Raw genomic sequence first — 20,104 nt, 5'->3', positions numbered from 1 at the left:
TACCAAGCTAAGCTAGAGTTGTGTATTTTTCAATTCTCCAGTTTCAGCCACCCCAGGAACATCTTCCATGTCCAAGAGACCTCGTGAGGAGGAGCAGGACAGCTCTATGGTGGCTGACACAGACACCCCCCAGGAGGACCCCTCTGAACCCCCCATCCCCAAGAAGCTACGCATCATCCAGAGAGTCGACCCAGAGGAGCCAGAGGCCCAGGAGGAGGTGCTGGCTGAGGGCAGTGCAGAGGGACTGGTGCCTGGAGAGAGCCAGGAAGCACCAGAGACCAGCCAGGTATGTGTGTACTACCCATTCTCTCGAGAGGCTGATATGGTCTTTCAGTCTGGTTTGTGTGTCTAATCGTGTGTGTGTCAGCAGGTGGTGGAGGAGTACCCAGTACTAGAGGAGGCTGAAGAGGGTGCAGCGTCTCAGTCTGTCCCTGTAGAGCTGCTCCTGTCTGAGACCGCATTCATCTCATTTTCGTACGACGCCAACGAAGAACCCCCCCAGCACGATGTCATTGTCATAGTGACCGACTCTGAGAGCGAGGACGATCAGCAGGAGGAGGTGGAGGAGGATGAGGAAGAGGAACCGGTACGGACAAAGGGAATCGACTGTTGTCGATTTGGAATATTTTAGTTGCTAGACACTAATTGATCCTTCGCTAAGCCTTGGTTACTGTTACATTTTCCCAGGAAGCCCAATTTCCTTTTCTAACCACTGGCGAAATCCCCTCACAGTGATCTCATAGTTTAATTTAATTGTGTATTAGAAACACACTGACTACCCCATGCTAATCAGGAGACTCTTGTGTGTGTCATGGTGGATTGTCATTACAATTGCTTCACAGGAACCTGGTAAAATGAAAGTTGATGTGTTGCTAGCCACTGGATGGCTCTGAATGCACTGTCGGCATGCAGTCAGTTGTTATCAAGCACTCTCAAATCCTATCCAGATGTCGACAGCAGATGAAATTTCTATTCATAGCATGGATAACTTAGCTAGCTAACATACATTTAGAAAAAAGCCTAGTTATATTATCTGGCTACTTAGCTAACTAGCGTCAGCAATGTTGAGTGGTCAATAAAGTGAAGGCTTCTTTACCGGCTGAGCTAGCAAACAATAACACAAGTATAATTCTGTATTCTAAAAATACTCCAACAGGCTCTGCATTTCCAGAATCACAGTAGCAAGTACCCCTGGTGTACTGTTAAATTATTTAGCCATTTAAACAATTTGTTTTTGGATGAAAACTCAGTTTTTGTTATGCCCTCAATGGCTTTCATGCATTTCAAATGTGAGCTTGCCTGAGGTGTTTGCTCTCTGTGATTGGTTGCCCAACATTTGGGGACGGGGCTTAGTGAATGGTCAATTGAACTCCCTCAAATCCTAGCAAAAATCTTGCCTAAAATGATCTGAGAGTATATGGCACTTAGAAATCTGGAACTCTATTTGATGGGATGAAAATGTTGATATGCAGCCCATACTCAATGTTGAAATTCAACTTGACTGTTCATTGAGACCTTTTACATCCTCTCTTTAGGACTATGATGAGGAGGAGGAGGAGGAGGAGGACGACGACGAGGAGGAGGATGAAGATGATGGAGGGATGGGGGATGAGGGGGAGGAGAGCAATGAAGGGAGCAGAGATGGCAATGAGGCATATGAAGGCGACGACACAGAGGTAAGATCCACACACACACATGCGCGGTTACTAACTTAACGATGTCATTTCCAGCATGTGTTTTGTAATTCCACTCTCTCTCATTTCCTGTCTTGCACCCACTCCCTAATTCTTTCCAACTGTCATGTCTATCGGATTTTACAGCCAGGCAATGTTGTAACCAAAGTTGTGTGCACATGCACGTTTTTCTGTGTGACGAATTGGTGCCTCACCAGTGCTCTTGCTACACTCTGCTACCTCATGTCTGTGTTGTGATCTAGAGTGACGGTGTGTGTGGGAACTGAAGGTCCTGGAAGGTTGGCAGGGGAGAAGGGTGGGTGGGTGGGGGCTTTGTGGTCAGGGTGTGGATGCAGAAGAAAGCGGGGCACACCCTCTCCGTCTAGCTAGCTTTAAAGTTACTAGACCTCTAAGGGAATGCCTGTACAAGGGAAATGAATCATGATCAGCATGTGCGGCTTACCACAACACTGCAGGGCAGTAGATGGTGTGTGTGGGAAACATCCTGTAACATCTCCTTCCGCCCTCTTTCCTCGTCTTCTCTCTCTCCCACTGTGTGTGCCTCCCTCCCTCCCTCCCTCCCAGGGTCCTGATGGGACAGACCCAGGCACGGAGACGGAGGAGAGTCTAGGAGCATCTGACTCCACCCAGCGCCCGGCTGACTCCCAGACACACAGCTGTAAGACGATGGAAACTGTCACACACTTGTTTCCACAGTCGGTTAGACATCTGACACTTGAGTGACAGAGAGATGTAATATGTTGGTGTCTGTCTGGATTGAGAGATACATTTTAGTCGCTCTGTTGGTAGATTAACCAAGCCAGTAGATTCAACATGTCGGAAACTGATAGACATGAGCCTATTTTACAATATTATTGGGGTATCTGTTAGTTCAACAGACAATGATGTAACTGCGTCTGTCTGGTATGGAGAGATTACGTTTGTGTTGGATTTTGATGTAGGAACTCTGCCAAACTAAACCACAGTGTCGTCTCCTGTTCTGTCAGTCGAGGGCAGCAGCAGTATGGAAGCCTTCTCAAGTGACCCAACCAGCTCTGCTCCCAGAATGCACCAGTCTCCACGGAGAGCACCCCATCCGCTGCCCCCCCGCCTCAACATCAACCAGGAACGGGGACCCCCTGCTCAGGTACAGGTTTGTGCTTATGACTCAATATAGCCAGTTACACTGTGTGTGTCTGTGCGTAAGACAATTGTACTGCTGTTTTTGTGGTATGGTTATCTGTGTAGTACCGAGTTGTGTGTGTGCCTTACAGCGCCCCATGCGTCGCCAGTCGGTAGGCAGAGTCCCTCAGCTCACCCCTGGGATGGCCAGCGGCGGAGTAAGTCACAATATTGGAGTAAGTCACAATATGGGAACAGGTAGCATGCTACCTGTTCCCATAGACTTCCAGGCATTGGCTAACACTAGTTAGCAATGGCTCGTGAAAACGTCCTTCAACTTCCTTTAAACTGCCCCTCAGGCATATGAAATGGTATACACGAGTTTATCTGGTTATGTAGAACATTTCGCGCTATCCCTTTTAAACTGCAACTCATGTGTTCTGTTGTCAGTGTTTGATGATGTCCTTTTAGCGCTATATCGGTATCGGACGATAATTATACCGATATTTAATAAATAAAATGGGGGAAAAAGGAAATCTGAAATGTGGCCGTTCTCATGTGTCATTGTCACAATGTAATAAATCACCATTTGAAGAATACTTCTTGGACAGTTCTTCTTTTGTATGGCCATTTAGGAAAATTCGATGTGTAAAAATATTACTTTCATTTACCCGCTGTAAAACAGTATATCGGCAGATGTATCGGTGAGTTTTGTCCCCCCCCAAAAAACTGTATCGGACCCAAAAATACATTCCGCTCAGGATCTAGTATAATATTCTTTCCTCCCTCTGCCTTCTTACAGCAGCACTTTTTTGACGATGATGACAGGATGGTTCCCAGTACTCCTACTCTGGTGGCGCCACACCGCTCTGACAGCTTTGCAGAAGCTATCCAGTGAGAAACACACACACATCAGCCGCTAAACACCACTAGTAAAGTCCCCATAGGAACCCCATAGTACTTCTAACCTCTTCCGCTCTCTATGGTCCAGTTCTCCCCAGGTGGCTGGTGTACCCCGGTTCAGGTTTGGCACCCCAGAAGACCTGATGCCCCAGACCACCACCTCCCACTCTGACCTGGGACATCTGGCATCACAAGGAGGTACTGGACTGTACTTAGGCACCTCATCTCTTTTCTATTTCTCCATACCCTACCATTGAGACACACCCACTCTCTCTTTCCTCATACACACCACTGAGATCAACATGTTAGTTATATGCTCCTCTCACTGTTTTTCTCAGATACCTTTTAGAGATATTTGATTAGGAGAGATCTTATTTTTGCCATGTCAATCTCTCTTTGGTGAAGTCAAGTGTGTGTGTGTATGTTGTAGGTCTTGGGATATATGATAGTCCTTTGTTCCTGCCTGGTCATGAGGATGAGTCTGGGGGCCTCAGTGTTCCCACCACACCCCTGCAGGTGGCTGCCCCAGGTACGGTACACACACACTAGGGTGACCACATGTTCCTGGATTGTGCGGGACAGTACTGCATTTTGGCCCTTTTGTCCTTCAACCAAACAATCGTGTCCTGAATTTTTTTATTTTTTTATTTTAATAACAAAACATAAATAACGAGAAGCAAAACATGCAATAATCCCGACCCTCACCCATGATTGGAGGACCTCAGACATTTACACTGTAAATTTGTCAATATACTTATTCCACCCTTCAGATAGACACAGATAAACCCATTTTTCCCAATAAATCATAATTCTACCATTTTCTCTTGCAATGCATCCCTCCATTCTCCCATGGTGTCACAATAGAGACTTGATCCGCCCCCATCTGCAACATTTCTGCTTTTTTTATTATTATTTTTTTTAACCTAAGTGCACAATGTTCCTGTTGACTGACTGGTCCTTAAAGTCCCCCAGCAATACAGTTTTCAGGTCCAACCACACCCAGATATTATATCATAATAAGCATTCCTGGACTTGACTCCAAAAACAAGCCACCGATGGACAGTACTGAAAGAGCTGCTCTGTTCTGTTTCCGCATGGCAGTCTGCACCGGTCTAACTGTTGAATACCCCGTATACTGAGCATTGTTTTTGTAGTGAGAATTTTAGATAATGGCTTTAATTGAAAATAATGAATTGATGCTCAATTGTATGTCAGTTCATAAACCCGATGGTATGGACATGGAAAATCTGTTCCCAACTATCTTGAATTTTATGCAGCATAGTTGTCAATCCTCTTGACTGTTAGTGAAACTGATATATTTTATGATTTATATTAGTTATTTTAAGCCATTTATTTTTATTGGTGGATGACAAACTTAATTTCCTTCTCCTTTAAGTAATTGCCTTTTCCATTTTTGTGGCAGAGCTGCAATGAGTTGGTTATTTTGTATTGAGCATACTTGTATGACACAATTCTTCCGTTATTGTTTACAATGTCCTGTATTTAATCAACAAATTCAAGCTGCACTAATTTCGAAAAAAAGAAGTTGATTTGTCAAGTGTTTGTCACATTCCAACCTGTCTCTTGTGGTCAATGAATATATCGTTCAAAAGTTTGGTGTCGCTTAGATATGTCCTTGTTTTTGAAAGAAAAGCACTTATTTTTGTCCATTTTAAAATGACATTATCAGAAATACAGTGTAGACATTGTTAATGTCATAAATTGTAGACTATTGTAGCTGGAAACTGCAGAGTTTTTATGGAATATCTACATAGGTGTACAGAGGCCCATTATCAGCAACCATCACTCCTGTGTTCCAATGGCACGTTGTGTTAGCTAATCCAAGGTTATTCATTTTAAAAGGCTAATTGATCATTAGAAAACCCTTTTGCAATTATGTTAGCACATCTGAAAACAGTTGTGCTGATTTAAAAAAGCAAAAAAACTTGCCTTCTTTAGACTAGTTGAGTATCTGGAGCATCAACATTTGTGGGTTCGATTACTGGCTCAAAATGGCCAGAAACGAATAACTTTTTTCTGAAACTCGTCAGTCTATTCTTGTTCTGCGAAATGAAGGCTATTCCATGCGAGAAATTGCAAAGAAACTGAAGATCTCGTACAACGCTGTGCACTACTCCTTCATAGAACAGCGCAAACTGACTTTAACCAGAATAGAAAGGGGAGTGGGAGGCCCCGGTGCACAACAGATAAGACGTTAGTGTCTAGTTTGAGAAACAGACGCCTCACAAGTCCTCAACTGGCTACTTCATTAATTAGTACCCGCAAAATGCTAGTCTCAACTTCAACAGTGAAGAGGCGACTCCGGGATGCTGGCCTAGTCTACAGTAGGCCAGTTGTATTGCTTCTTTAATCAGGACAACAGTTTTCAGCTGTGCTAACATAATTGCAAAAGGGTTTCTAATGAGCAATTAGCCTTTTAAAATTCTAAACTTGAATTAGCGAACACAGGAGTGATGGTTTCTGATAATGGGCCTCTATACTCCAATGTAGACATTCCATTAAAAATCAGCCGTTTCCAGCTACAATAGTCATTTACAACATCAACCATGTGTGCACTGTATTTTTGATCAATTTGATGTTTTAAAACGGACAAAAAATGTGCTTTTCTTTCAAAAACAAGGACTTTTCTAAGTGGCCCCAAACTTTTAAACAGTAGTGTATATCATAAGGATGTGGTGACGCTGAACACTTTTCCAGTCGTTGAGATTTGATATTCTGCGTAGCATAAGTTGAGACGTATGCCAGTGTTATATGGTAAACCAATCACATTTGTCAAATCCTTTGGGGTTAAATTCCACGTATTAATTTAAATACATTCCAGGTGACTACCTCATGAAGCTGGTTGAGAGAATGCCAATAGTATGCAAAGTTGTCATCAAGGCAAAGGGTGGCTACTGATGAATCTCAAATATATTTACTCAAACACTTTTTTGGGGTACTAATTTAATCCATGTGTTACTTCATAGTTGAGGTCTTCACTAATATTCTACGATGTAGAAAATAGTCCAAATAAAGAAAAGCCCTGGAATGAGTAGGCGTCCAAACTTTTGACTGGTACTGTATGTAACCCCTTTTCTGGGGTAGGCACAAAACTACTTTATACTTCGATTTGTTTCTTAAAACCGGTATTGGTTAACCTTCAGATGAGACCTGTGACACTTGTGGGGGTCGTAGAGTGGAGTCCCATTCGTTTGTGGCCCAAATGGTCCAGACGCTATAGACGTTAATGTGAGAAGACTTTTCGGGATGCCTCTTGGTCTAACAAACACCGCTCTAGCCACCTTTCACTGCAGATGCGGAAGTGCGACACTGGTGGATGGAGTCCATTGAAGCATCCAATGCAAAATAACAGATCTCTAGCTTAAACTGACAGACTGATGGGGATTTTTTTTATATCCAACCAGTGCGTCAATCAACTCTAGGGGGTTAATAAGTTCATTAGAGTTAACTGCACCTCAGATTGCATCCCAAATAAATGTTTGTGTTCAAGTAACAGGCATTTCAACAAACTCTGGATAAGCGTCTGCTAATTCTCTCCCCCTCCCACCAGTGTCCATATTTGCAGAGGTCCCGCCATCTGACGGCACGGAACACACCTCTCAGTCTGTTCCCATGGTAACCACCTCAACCCCAGGCTTGGTGGTGGGCGAAGGACCAAGTCCTGGGGACGAGAGGGATGATGTCTTCATGGCGCCGGGGGGAGACCTGTGAGACCACTTTGCTTACTCTATGAAATTCATCAAAAGTAAAGCTTCAAATTGTATAGCTGACTGAACTTGAACCGCAACAGTAATAATAGTGTGATCTCTATAGTGAATGACCTGTGTGTTGTGTCCAGTGTGGATGTGTCTCTGGAACCTGTAATGTCTCGGGCGGGGGAGATAGAGGAACCTACCCAGGTCTCAGATGACTGCGTCCTGCCTTCTACCAGCCAGGAACTCTCCTCCAGCTCTGCAGGTACTGACCCCAACTCTCTACAGTACCAGACCCGCCAACATGCACACATTTTGCGTACCAACTATGCAATTCTTTCGATGTATGCAGGTATGAGATCTGCGTTAAAAGTAAGCAGAAATTAATAGGGCCTGTTTTTTTTTTTTTTAACTGTTTTATTTTTATACAAAAATAATAAAAAATTAATCCAGAGTAAATCTAACATCCCGATTTCTCGAGCTGCAACACAGACATGTACGGAGTTTGTGTAAATGGACATGGAGATGAATACATCATTATTGGACATAGCTACCCCTTGTCTGCCCCTCCTGTTTGTTGTGATGCTGAGTTTGCCGACTGTCAGCTGTACGTAAACACATGGACAAATCCCTTTTCGACTCCGTGTGTTGTGGAAAGGTCAACACTAATTGTTTCAAGCTAACATAAGATGGACATTCCGTGGGCTCTAAAGTGCCAGCAGTTCACTCGTGTTTGCTAGTGAAAGAAATTAAATGCGTATACAAAAAAAACTGGTCGCATTTGTGCGTGTGATGTGATATACGTTTAATTCTGCATCCCATTAGTTGTATTTTCCACGTAACATTACGAGGATCATGTAACCTGATTAACAGTAATTATGATCCACGTCACAAAAAGCATTACAAAATAATAATAAAAAATACATCTCAACATCTTGGCCTTAAATGGAGTCGGGGGTTTAGAAGACTGCGCGATGAAAAATGGACGAGTGTTCAGTATTGGCTATAGAGGCAATGCTTCTAAAATGCCTTTGCACTAGAGTTGAGATTTTATACATTTTGAAAATCTGAAATTATGTATGCACTGCAAAGAAATGCAATAGGCTGAAACAGCGGACTCTTCTAGCAAACAGCGTTCAGATTCCCTTTGTGGTAGCCTACTGAACAGGTCTGCAGTACTCTAACCTCTAACCTCCACTAGCTAACCCTCAATACCTTAGTGTGCCCTACCCAAGCCAACAGGCCTACTCTATACCCTTACCAATACCCCTCCATTCATACTGGTTGTTGGAATTGTATTTGGTCTACATTCTAGTTGTGAGATTCCTCTCAAATTTGAGTATTTATACTGGTTTTATAGGAGCTTGGCTCTGACCTCCTTGGAATGTTTCATTAAATGGTCCATTGTCTCTGACTAGTAGGCCGTATTGCTTTCTCAGTTTTTGGCTGTAGTAGTGTTAGAATGAGCCGTGTGTAACTGCTCCCTTTGTCTCTCTGCTTTAGACACTAGTAGGACTCAGCCCAAACCCTCTAGACCAGGACACAGCCGACAGCTCCAACGCTGGACAGAGAACCGCATGAGGAGAGGTGAGTGAACAGACATTTATATTGTACACAGCTCTTAATACAACATATAAAACCAAGTCGAGATTCATTGTTGATGATAAATCGATTTTAATAGTCAAAAAATGCAGAAGAGAAATGTTTCATCTAAAATGATTTGTTACATCAGCATCATCTTTGCATTATATATTATACAGGCGCTGTACAGAATCAGAATGATTTGTTTTTACATTAATAAAGCAGACCTTTGTCTCATACCAATATGTCTCGTTTGATGGGAACCAGGGACGTTGCCATCACGGGGTGTAACTGGGACTGGGAGGAGATTTGCCCGATAAACAACCGATCAGAGCTCCTGCCCCAACATTATTTCCATCTCCACAAGACATCATTCCCGCTACAAGACTGGTCACCATGGTTCCAAAGAGAACACCTGCGTTTACCATAAATCTAAATTATGTATCTGCTGTAGTTATGGTGATCACTGATCATTTCATTGTTATGATGAATAATCTTTTTTTTTTTAAAGATTTGTTACGTGGAGTCCTTGCTAAAACGTTGTGGTGTTGGTTTTATGAATAATGATGCTAATAAAGTATGAGATCCATTAGGAAAATGGTGTGTCAGTGAATCTGTTTTTGAATGTCCATGCTGTTTCTCCTCAAACTTCCTTTGGACAGTTGAAAAAGTCTTTGGCGGAGTTCTTCTGGGGAGCAGAGCTCACCGGGGGAGTTGCTATGAAAGGTCGCTCATCTCCCATATTGACGTTGTAGTATTTGGCTGAAAGACACGGGAAGAGGGTGGGTTAATTTGAGGAAAATATGGGCTCACTTGGTCTCTCATTTGCAGAGTTTCCTTGTTTTGAACTGAACCATGCAAAATATAAAACTGGCAAAGGAAAATGTTAATCACGTCATATATGTCCAAGAATTTAAGTTTGTGTAGCAATATGAAACTGACAGAACCACCAACAATGAACCATGTTTTGTCAGAAAAACATGACCTGTGGGAGGCCTCTTAATTGGCCACAGCAGACCCTGAGCCCCAATTTAGTGTATCTTAATGACAATGACTAGACAAACACCTCCCTCCTTATGGCGTAAGGAAGGGCTGCTGTTGACACAAACTCCTAGGACAGGGTCAGTACCAAGCCGTGCCAGCAGACCCATCTACTCCACCCTCCTCTCTGACCCACCCTGCCTAGACACATGGGGCTCAGATGTGTCCGACATTACGTTGTGTAAGGTCTAGGACTGGATTTTTACAGCAGACTGACAGGTTCAGGGTTTTCCACCAAACCATTTTTCATCAAAGACAGGCTACAGGCTCGAATTTGGGTAATAAAAATAGTATATTGGCTAAATACTTACAGCGTGAGAAGAGGTAGTAGTTGTATCCCTCTGGTTTCCTGTGGGTGGGGATGGACACGGCGGAGGTCACGGTGGACGGGAAGCCTCTCCAGGTCAGACGGATGTTGATCTCCTGTCCCAGCAGAGGCACTGAGAGGAGAGACCGTTCAGTTTAGAGAATGACAAAATGTCATTTGAGGAGTGTGATATTTGAACTGGAACATTTGTCTAGGTGTCTTGGAGTACAAACTCCAGTTTGAGGAAATTATGTAGTTCTTAAATCTGTCGGTTTACTTCTAATAAAAACATTGTTGCGACGTTCCACTACAATCTGATTCTGCACCCACACAACCTGACTATTGTGATAGTTTTCTCCGAATAACCTGCTTACATTCGGTGAACCTCGTTTCCTCTTTCTCTTACCCTCCTTCCGAGCCGCATCTGAGTCTTTATAGAGAACTAAATGGATCTCAGATCAAATAAAACCTGTCCGTGAGTGGTTTTCCAGGTTCTCAGCACTGCCTGCCTCAGTCTAATAAAATGTTCAGTGAAAGGACTGAAATGTCAAGTTGGGCAGCTCATTACCTGCTTGCCTAGCAGCACGGTTGCGTACGGTATAAACAGAGTAGTGGACCTTCCTGCCGCATGTAGGGCTGATGCCAGACTGGTAGGAATACTTCTGCACCAAGCCTCCTGGAACAGACAATCATACAGATATCAGACGTGGTAGCTCAGGGTGACATGGGCATGCTTGTTTTTTGTGCTTTACCAGAGACAGCCGAAACCTATGAGTAAATCTATTATCATTGGCTTTAGCAATAAAAAATATTCTAATGTATTTATATCAGAGTTAATATTGTCACATTATGGTGTAAGTCACAGGAGGTTGGTGTCACCTTAATTGGGGAGGATGGGCTCATAATGGCTGGAGTGGAATGGTATCAAATACAACAAACACATGGTTTCCATGTGTTTGATGCCATTTTATTTGCTCCGTTCCAGACATTATAAGCCGTCCTCCCCTCAGCAGCCTCCACTGGGTAAGTAGTGTACAGCAGTCAGTCACCTCTCTTGAAGAAGTAGACCGACTCTCTCCTCTTGCGGTACTCTGGCACAGACAGGGCAGCCGTGATCTGTCCTTGCAGCCCATCGAAGCCCGCCCTGATTAGCTTGGGGTAGCCGGGCTCCATCATGCCATTCTCGAACCTCCAGTAGTTAGAACCCTATGGAGGGGAGAAGGCACATAGATAAACAATTTTGTTCTCTATCAACTCCACTTAATGTAGTATAAAAGTAGGTATTATAACACTATGTTTGGGATAGTTACATTCTAGGCCTATTGAACAGATACCCTTCACTTCAAGTCAGTAATACTGTATGACAAAATGGAAATTCTCCCATTTGCTTTGGGTATCTTATGTTTTAATGTTACATACGTACCTTGAAGAAGTATGTCTTGCCCTGGCAGTTGCAGCGGGTGAAGACTGTGTCGATGGGAGAAGGGACACCCCACACGTCTGTGATCCCACGGGCAGGTCCAGGCACCCTATTGCTGTCCAACACCCAGAAATAGTGTCCTAAAGAAGGAGGACAGTGGAAGCAACACTGGTATGTTATGTCCATCTGCATCGAGTCCTCAATTACTTTTCATCCTCATTCTATTTTTTTTATTTAACCTTTATTTAACTAGGCAAGTCAGTTAAGAACAAATGATTTACAATGATGGCCTACCCTCTAGTATCCATCTTCTAGTCTATAATACAGGGGTTGTCTTACTGTAGCTAACCATCTTTACCCTTGTAAATGAATGTGAAACATTTACATGTTTGGGGTTCTCTTGGGTTTGAAAAACAGTGTCACATCTACAAAATGTGGATAAGAGCTGAAGGACAGTCCAGTCACAACATCACAAAGGCAGACAGGGTGCGGTCTGGGAATGCAAACCCAACATCTGGTGTGTCTGGTACATAGACTATATAATTACAGTATCTAGACCAAGTGTTATGGTCTGGCACTGACCTCTGAAAACCACCACGGTCCCATTCCTCAGCGTAGTCACCGCGCCGACGGGGCGACCGCTGCAGATGTTGGTGTCATTGTGTTCATCTGGAGAAAAAGGAAGCACATGAGGACTAATAAGAAAAACAAGTGAACCAGGACCATTTGAAGTGTTAATTGGCAATCAGCAGTTGCTACAGTATTTTTTTTGACTTATAAATGAATGACATGTACCCATTGATTCCTGAAGAATATAACAGTTCATGAGCTGAGTTCAGCTGTCGTACTTTATCAGAACCCAAAATATAAGCTTGTTTTACTCCAATCTTTGTAAATAAAGTAAATGTAAACAAACACTAAATAGCCTCAACATGGTTAAAACTATAATTTTGATATCAGGGTTGGTCAGTCCTTGTATCCATAGTCTATATTTCTCCAGGCCCATCCCTCAGCTTTTTACTTAAACAGTGGCGTGAGAACACTTTGTTATTGTTTCAACTGCTGATTGCTGCTTTAATGTGACCTCTTTCTGTTTTGCTCTGTGAAGGAGCTGAGTACTTTTTTCCAAACCACAGAAAGTGCTGGACTGTCTTCTTAGGCTATTGGAAAACTGTCACCTTTGACTGTCACCAGTTAATATAGTGCCGCTACACTTGGCAAGAGGAAGCTCATTTCATCCAAGAGAAGTAATACAATCCAATGCTACAGATTAAGGAAAGGATAGGCTGGCAAATCGACCTAGTAATAAGGCTGGTGACTCTACCATTGCCCAGTAATAAGGCTGGTGACTCTACCATTGCCCAGTAATAAGGCTGGTGACTCTACCATTGCACAGTAATAAGGCTGGTGACTCTGCCATTGCCCAGTAATAAGGCTGGTGACTCTGCCATTGCCCAGTAATAAGGCTGGTGACTCTGCCATTGCCCAGTAATAAGGCTGGTGACTCTACCATTGCCCAGTAATAAGGCTGGTGACTCTGCCATTGCCCAGTAATACGGCTGGTGACTCTACCATTGCCCAGTAATAAGGCTGGTGACTCTACCATTGCCCAGTAATAAGGCTGGTGACTCTGCCATTGCCCAGTAATACGGCTGGTGACTCTACCATTGCCCAGTAATACGGCTGGTGACTCTACCATTGCCCAGTAATAAGGCTGGTGACTCTACCATTGCCCAGTAATAGGTGCTCTACCACTTTGACTGTTTCGTTGCAATAGTATTAAAGTAAGACAAAGCAAGATCCAACATGGTTAACCTTACCTGCTTGGTAGTCCCTGGGGTTGTCTGTGCCCAGATCTTTGTTGATATCAGTGAGGGTGCTGGGCCGTGTAGGACTGGGCTTGGGTTTCCCTGTGGGTTTGCTGGGCTTGGGTTTCTTCGTGGTTTTGTTGGGGGTGGGTTTGATGGTGGGGACGAGAGTGAGCTTCATGGGGTCTGTAGTGGTCTCCTCTGGTGCGGCCTTGTCTCCTTCCTCTTCATGTCCCGTTGGGTCTGTGGATGTGGCCTGAGGATCTGAGGTGGGTGGCGTTGCCAGATCTCCAGTCTGGGGGATACTGCTGTCATCAAAACTTTCTGGGGTGTCCACTCTGCCAGGTTTAGCTTCGGGACCACTATCAGATGCTGGTGCCTCAGAGGCCGCATTGGGATCCTGTGGGTCTGAAGGGGTGGTTGTTGGGGCATTCTCCTTGGAGCTGTCCTGCTCTGAGCTTGGGGTAGCTCCTTCAGGGGCACTGGGTGCCTGGTCAGGCTTGGTGGAGGGGGTGGTGCTGTCTAGAGATGCAGGGGTAGCCTCCGGATCCTCTGGGCCTGAGGGTGTACCCTGTGTGGGGCCGGTAGAGGTTGGGTCGGAGGCTGGTGTGGTGGCAGCATTCTCTAGGTTTAAGGGTGTGGGTTCAGAGCCCTTTGGCAGTGTGTTCTCAGATTCTGCCTCCTGACCCTCAGGGTCCAATTCACCCTGTCCTTCAGATAGGAGTTCAAGGGTGTCCTCTGCAGGAGTAGGCCCAGGCTGGGGCTCTGAGCTCGGGAAGACCTGGTCGGAGGGCTGGGGGGAGGCAGGGGTGGGCTCAGAGGAGGATCTAGGGGGAGTTGTGTCTAATGCAGACGGGCTGCTGCTGGAATCAGGCTGTCCCTCAGTGACACTGGAGTCTGGAGTTAGAAAAACATGAGATTTGATGTCTGTGTCAGATTTGATTTGACTCCAAATGACTCAAAGTAGATTGTGAAACACCTTGTCAAATGCAATTTCCAGGAACAGTGAAATAGTGATATGTGTGATATGGCTCAGCTATCATCTCCCACACTGTGCCCAAATGCTGTGGTGTGTATTGGATTCAAAATTTTGAACATTGAGATATTAAAGACATGATAGATCAGACGCATAGTATATTAAGGAGTGAGATCTGTAGAAAGACAGAGTGGCTGTGGATTGTGCTGGATGGACGGGAGGAGATCAAAGGTTTGCTATAGAGGAGGCAGATGGACATCTGTGGACTAGGTGAAGGAAGGGTTGAGGTCAGGAGGTGAGGTCAGATCCCCTGAAGGGAGTAATAAGGGTTTAGTATCCTGTTACCCTCTTCCTGTGGAACCATAAGAGGGAGGAGTGTCTTAAGTGGGATATATACATCTGTGATGGTGAGAAATGTTTGTTTGAATGTCTGAATTACAGCTGTAAAGACCCTTTGGCAGAATTAAACTTAAGTTAAGATTCTCTAGTGTCTGTGAGTTATTTACTCTGAAAAATAAGATCCTAACAGTATATATGCATTTTTGTAAACTCCTGCATAATTAATTGTCGTACTGGGACAATAAAGATTGAATTTCATTGAATCCCTTACCTGCTGTCTCAGTAGGAACCTCCTTGGCTGGTTCGGCAAGGTAGGGGTTGGCCTCTGCTGGTGGGGTCCCCTCTTGGCCAGGTGTTGCCTCTGGATCCCATTCCTCAGGGAAGGGTGTGTAGTCCCCCTCTAAAATGGCCTCTTGCTCAGCCTCAGGAGAGGGAACAGGGAGTTCTGGCCAGGTCTCACCCTTTACATCTGTGGAAGGGAATAAGGGCAAATGAATGTCAAATTCACATTCACACAACTTCTAACTAGCAATTCAGCATAGGCTAAATAAAAAGTGAATTTGTAGCTATGTTGAGAAACGAGAAAAAAGTTTATCTCACCATCTCCCTGTTCATCCTGGAGTTCTGGTTCTGGAGTGACCAATGGCATGAACTGGTCATCTGACAAATTTGAAAATGAATGTAATTGTTTATTAACATAACTGAGTTATAGGTGGCATGTGTAATTGCACAACTCTGTCTCTCTGATATTTTCCTATTTTTCTAGTTCATCCTGGCATGTCTTGAATCAAACCACAGACACTGATGACATTCCAGGATGGAATACACTTCTACAGTGCCAATGGGTCTGTAGTGGGCTGGCCAGAGTGCATCAATCCAAAAACACCCTGTTTTATCCCGAATCGACCTTTGGGTTGCAACCCACATATAACACTTCCATCTCCTCATCCATCCTGGCCTCATCTCTCCATTCCTCACTTCTCTCTTTGATTGAGACTGTGCCTGTTGCCCTCCTCCACACGGCCCACTCATAATGACATTATTTCCCCATGTTTCTCTTGGCCGTTGGGGCTGGCCCGGACACAGAGCTCCTGGCTACCTCTGAGGAGACATGGCCTCCGGGCTCCGGCTCAAGTCACAGCTGGAGAGAATGTCACAGCAGCAGGACAGGCAGCCAATCCAAAACATCTTGGAATCACACACTCTGCCATTTTTGACTGGTCAGGAAAAGTTCAAAAGATCTGTGTTTTTCATTAGACAATATTACTCTCTTATTACAGGGAATGTTTTGACTTTGTCATTGGAAGATGTTGGGCTGAGTGAATAATTGTGAAAATTCAATTTTCAGTCTTATTTGGGGCTGAAGTGTTGGTTATCCATCTCCTCAGTAAGGTTGTTCTGAAGATACTGACCTTCATTTAGTTCCTCCTGTGGATTGGGAGTCATCTCTGGCTCCTCATTTGGCTGGATCTGGGGAGGCTCTGGCTCTGGTGTGTCAACCAAGTACTAAATGAGTCAGAGTATCCAAAAGCAACCAACTTTCCTATAATATCTCTCAAATCTAATACTTAATGAAATATACTTTTTGGTTTGTTATCAATTACGTTATTGCATGAGCTAGTCTTTGGTGTTGTACTGGCTGGTTTTGTGCTTGTAGTGGTAAATACTAAGACAGAAAATAATTAAGATGAACAGACAGGCTTCTGCATTTTAACATGCATATTGATATTGATATGAATATACTGCATGAATAGTGCCAGCATGCCTATCTTTAAATAAAAGCTATACCTTTTGGTGTTTCATCATTTACGTTATTACATGAGCTAGTCTTCAGTGGTGTTGTGCTGCCTGGTTGTTTGGTGTCTGTAGTAATTATTAAAAGAGGAAAAAAATGAACTGACGCAGGCTACTGCATGAGTTTAACATTTACATGCATAGTGCCAACATGCCTATCTTTAAATCAACTAACTCAAACCACTTTTTCATTGTAAGTCATACTATAATTTATACAATGTTATTTCATACATTAAATGATATACTATCTTTACCTGTGGATGCAATACAGAAAAGTTTTTCCACAATTTGTTGTGTTACAGTCTGAATTTAAAATGGATTCAATTGAGATTTTTTGTGACTGGTCTACACAAAATACCCCATAATTCAAAGTATAATTATATATATATTTTTTTACAAATTAATAAAAAATATAAATAAATGAAATATCTTCCATCAATAAGTATTCAACCCCTTTGTTATGGCAAGCCTAAATAGGTTCAGTGGTAAAAATGTGCTTAACAAGTCACATTAATAGCATTTAACATTATTTTTTAATGACTACCTCATATCTGTACACATACAATTAATTATATGTAAGGTCCCTCAGTGGAACAGTGAATTTCCAACACAGATTCAACCCCAAAGACCAGGGAGGTTTTCCAATGCCTCACAAAGAAGGACACCCATTGGTAGATGAGTAAACATTTTTTTTAAAGCAGATATTGAATATCCCTTTGAGCATTGTCAAGTTATTGATGGCACTTTAGATGGTGTATCAATACACCCAGTCGCTACAAAGATACAGGTGTCCTTCCTAACTCAGTTGCCGGAGAGGAAGGAAACCGCTCAGGGATTTCACCATGAGGCCAATGGTGACTTTAAAACAGTTACAGAGTTGAATGTCTGTGATAGGAGAAAACTAAGGATGGATCAACAACATTGTAGTTACTCCATAATACTAACCTAATTGACAGAGTAAAGAAGGAAGCCTGAACCGAATACAAATATTCCAAAACATGCATCCTATTTTCAACAAGGCACTAAAGTAATACTGCAAACAATGTTGCAAAGCAATTCACTTTTTGTCCTGAATACCAAGTGTTATGTTTCGGGCAAATCCAACACAACACATTACTGAGTACCACTCTTCATATTTTCAAGCATAGTGGTGGCTGCATCATGTTTTTCAGGATAAAAAAATAAACGGAATAGAGCTAAGCACAGGCATATTTCTAGAGGAAAACCTGGTTCAGTCTACTTTCCACCAGACACTGGGAGATGAATTCCCCTTTCAGCAGGACAATAACCTAAACCACAAGGCCAAATCTAGTGTACACTTACTAAGAAGATAGTGACTGTTCCTGAGTGGCCGATTTACAGTTTGACTTAAATCTACTTGAAAATTCGAGGGCAAGACCTGACAATTTAGGTCTAGCAATGATCAACAACCAATTTGATAGAGCTTGAAGAATTTTGAAAATAATAATGGGCAAATGTTGCACAATTCAGGTGTGGAAAGCTTACCCAGAAAGACTCACAGATGTAATCACTGCCAAAGGTGCTTCTACAAAGTATTGACTCGGGTGTGAATACTTGTGCAAATGAGAGATTTCTATATTTCTATTTCAATAAATTAGCAAACATTTCTAAAAACATGTTTTTACTTTGTCATTGTGAGTTATTGTTTGTAGATGGGTGAGAAATACATTTATTGAATCCATTTTGAATTCAGGCTGTAATGCAACAAAATATGGAATAAGTCAAGGGGTATGAATACTTTCTGAAGGTACCGTACATGCAAAAAAAACATGCATGGTTTCAGTGTAGAATTTTACTTCAGAAGACCATGCTAGGTGTGTTTGACATTTTACTAACCTTCAATACCACACTGGCTCTTGTAATCTGGGCAGCACTTGCTGTAGCGAGCGCAGTCCGGATCACAGTCACACTGCCTGCCTCTCTTAAAGGATTCGCCACACCGCCCTTTACACGAGTCACCTGGTACACAGATACAGTCAGACATACAGTACATCCATTATCACACCAGTCCCCTCCTGGTTATGTTATAACCCATGCATAATACCTGTACACCCATGTGCGTCTATATCATCTAAAAACATGTCAAGCATTCTAATGGGTTATTATGATCCACATCTTGTTTATCATAATGTAATGTCACTCGGATACCACAAATAAATAGATAAGAAAAGTCCTTACTGGTGGTGCACTGGGATTCGTAGTCCTTACAGCACTCCTCGTGAGTGAGACAGTCATAATCACACTGGCACATGTAACCCCTGTAATACTCTCCTCCACATCTCCCACTACAGCTTGCTATACAGAAAGGTCAACAACATAAAGAATATTTTGTGTCATTCAGTAGTCTAGCACACAGTCATGGAGATCTTTCCACAAAAAGACAGTCACAAGTCACCAGCAATGACAACAGCATCAATATCATTCCAACAATAAGGCCTTGTCACATGGACTTGTCACTTGTCACACTGACAAGATAATGATGGAATCCTACATTACAGAGCCAGAAATAAACTATTTTCCCCTCCTAGTTAATTATTTGTGAATGAGTAAATATAAATCAGTGTATATAAAGCATATACAGTCTGTTATACTTTTACAGAAAGAAATTCAGTACGCTCATGGTAATTTACATAGTGACAACATGCATCCTTATCATCTCTAACGGAGGTTAGAACAATTTAGAATAAAACCCAGAAACACCACACATCAGAAAACGAATCAAAGTAATTTACATATGCAGTGATTAGAAATACTCACACTGAGCAGAATTGAATGGGAGAGCACAAGCCAGCAGAAGAAGAGCAGAAATAACTGATGGAGTCATCTTCACAGGTGTCCTCTGTTTCAACCTGAGCAATAGCATTCAGACAGACAGAAAGGAGAGAACAAAGAACATCACAACTCAATTTATATTCCATTATAAATCATATAGCCCATGCACAATGACTTGAGAGTGAAAGGTCTCACTGTACCTTGAAAGAGTGACCCTTTGTTCAAATCCTGCTGAGTCCTGCACTGTGTCTGCTTTTATAAGGACTGAGAGAGAGGCAGGCTGCCGGTTTCTTCTCTGACAGGGATTCCCGTTAATTTGGAGAATCTGGTCCAATTAAAACCCACAAGTGATTCGCAGGCTAGACTCCTACGCAATGAAGGGAGGGAACCCTAGACTGCACATTTCTCCCTGCACATTTTGAGTAAGAGTTGGACCTGCTCCAACACGTGTTTACTGTGCCAGTCAGATGACATCACACAGACTGGTGTACCCTTTTCTTTCAAAACAAGATTACAAAAAGAAGTTCAACAAAAGGATATTAAATTAACTCAAGACAGGCTTATGCTATTTATTTAGTCTTTTCAGATCATTCCTATGAATATTGGCTAAGGTGGCAATGTGAAATGGGTAGGG

The 20,104-nt window shown here is 42.9% G+C and overlaps 2 protein-coding genes across 9 annotated transcripts in view; one reads left to right on the top strand and one right to left on the bottom strand.

Moving 5' to 3' along the window:
- Positions 1 to 9,495, top strand: part of LOC139409375 (nucleoprotein TPR-like) — a 39,193-nt gene extending 29,698 nt beyond the window's left edge. Inside the window, exons 37-49 of one of the 6 annotated variants that reach the window (XM_071154438.1) lie at positions 42 to 286; positions 371 to 586; positions 1,536 to 1,676; positions 2,259 to 2,352; positions 2,681 to 2,820; positions 2,948 to 3,031; positions 3,598 to 3,689; positions 3,787 to 3,896; positions 4,129 to 4,227; positions 7,270 to 7,426; positions 7,558 to 7,676; positions 8,915 to 8,998; positions 9,260 to 9,495. In XM_071154438.1, the coding sequence (XP_071010539.1) occupies positions 42 to 286; positions 371 to 586; positions 1,536 to 1,676; positions 2,259 to 2,352; positions 2,681 to 2,820; positions 2,948 to 3,031; positions 3,598 to 3,689; positions 3,787 to 3,896; positions 4,129 to 4,227; positions 7,270 to 7,426; positions 7,558 to 7,676; positions 8,915 to 8,998; positions 9,260 to 9,312 (1,634 nt within the window). In that variant the 3' untranslated portion in view covers positions 9,313 to 9,495. Of the gene's footprint in view, positions 1 to 41; positions 287 to 370; positions 587 to 1,535; positions 1,677 to 2,258; positions 2,353 to 2,680; positions 2,827 to 2,947; positions 3,032 to 3,597; positions 3,690 to 3,786; positions 3,897 to 4,128; positions 4,228 to 7,269; positions 7,427 to 7,557; positions 7,677 to 8,914; positions 8,999 to 9,259 lie in introns of all 6 variants that reach the window. The other 5 variants (XM_071154442.1, XM_071154440.1, XM_071154441.1 and 2 more) reach the window with 5 other exon arrangements.
- Positions 9,066 to 19,846, bottom strand: LOC139409376 (proteoglycan 4-like). 3 transcript variants are annotated; one of them, XM_071154443.1, is made up of 16 exons: positions 19,671 to 19,846; positions 19,456 to 19,547; positions 18,877 to 18,993; positions 18,535 to 18,657; positions 16,672 to 16,746; positions 16,466 to 16,549; positions 16,296 to 16,370; positions 15,484 to 15,543; positions 15,155 to 15,352; positions 13,581 to 14,465; positions 12,343 to 12,429; positions 11,764 to 11,900; positions 11,390 to 11,546; positions 10,909 to 11,016; positions 10,345 to 10,473; positions 9,066 to 9,754 (listed from the first exon to the last, which is right to left on the bottom strand). In XM_071154443.1, exons 2-16 carry the CDS (start codon positions 19,520 to 19,522, stop codon positions 9,636 to 9,638), a joined length of 2,421 nt encoding a protein of 806 aa, XP_071010544.1. In that variant the 5' UTR covers positions 19,523 to 19,547; positions 19,671 to 19,846; the 3' UTR covers positions 9,066 to 9,635. The 3 variants fall into 3 exon arrangements, with proteins under 3 accessions (XP_071010544.1, XP_071010545.1, XP_071010546.1); XM_071154444.1 differs by lacking the exon at positions 16,466 to 16,549; XM_071154445.1 differs by lacking the exons at positions 16,466 to 16,549; positions 16,672 to 16,746.
- Between the last annotated feature and the right edge of the window lie 258 nt (positions 19,847 to 20,104).

This window comes from Oncorhynchus clarkii, chromosome 5 (genome assembly GCF_045791955.1).
Source record: "Oncorhynchus clarkii lewisi isolate Uvic-CL-2024 chromosome 5, UVic_Ocla_1.0, whole genome shotgun sequence".
Lineage (NCBI taxonomy): Eukaryota > Metazoa > Chordata > Actinopteri > Salmoniformes > Salmonidae > Oncorhynchus > Oncorhynchus clarkii.
This window is presented reverse-complemented; position numbering and strand designations above follow the sequence as displayed.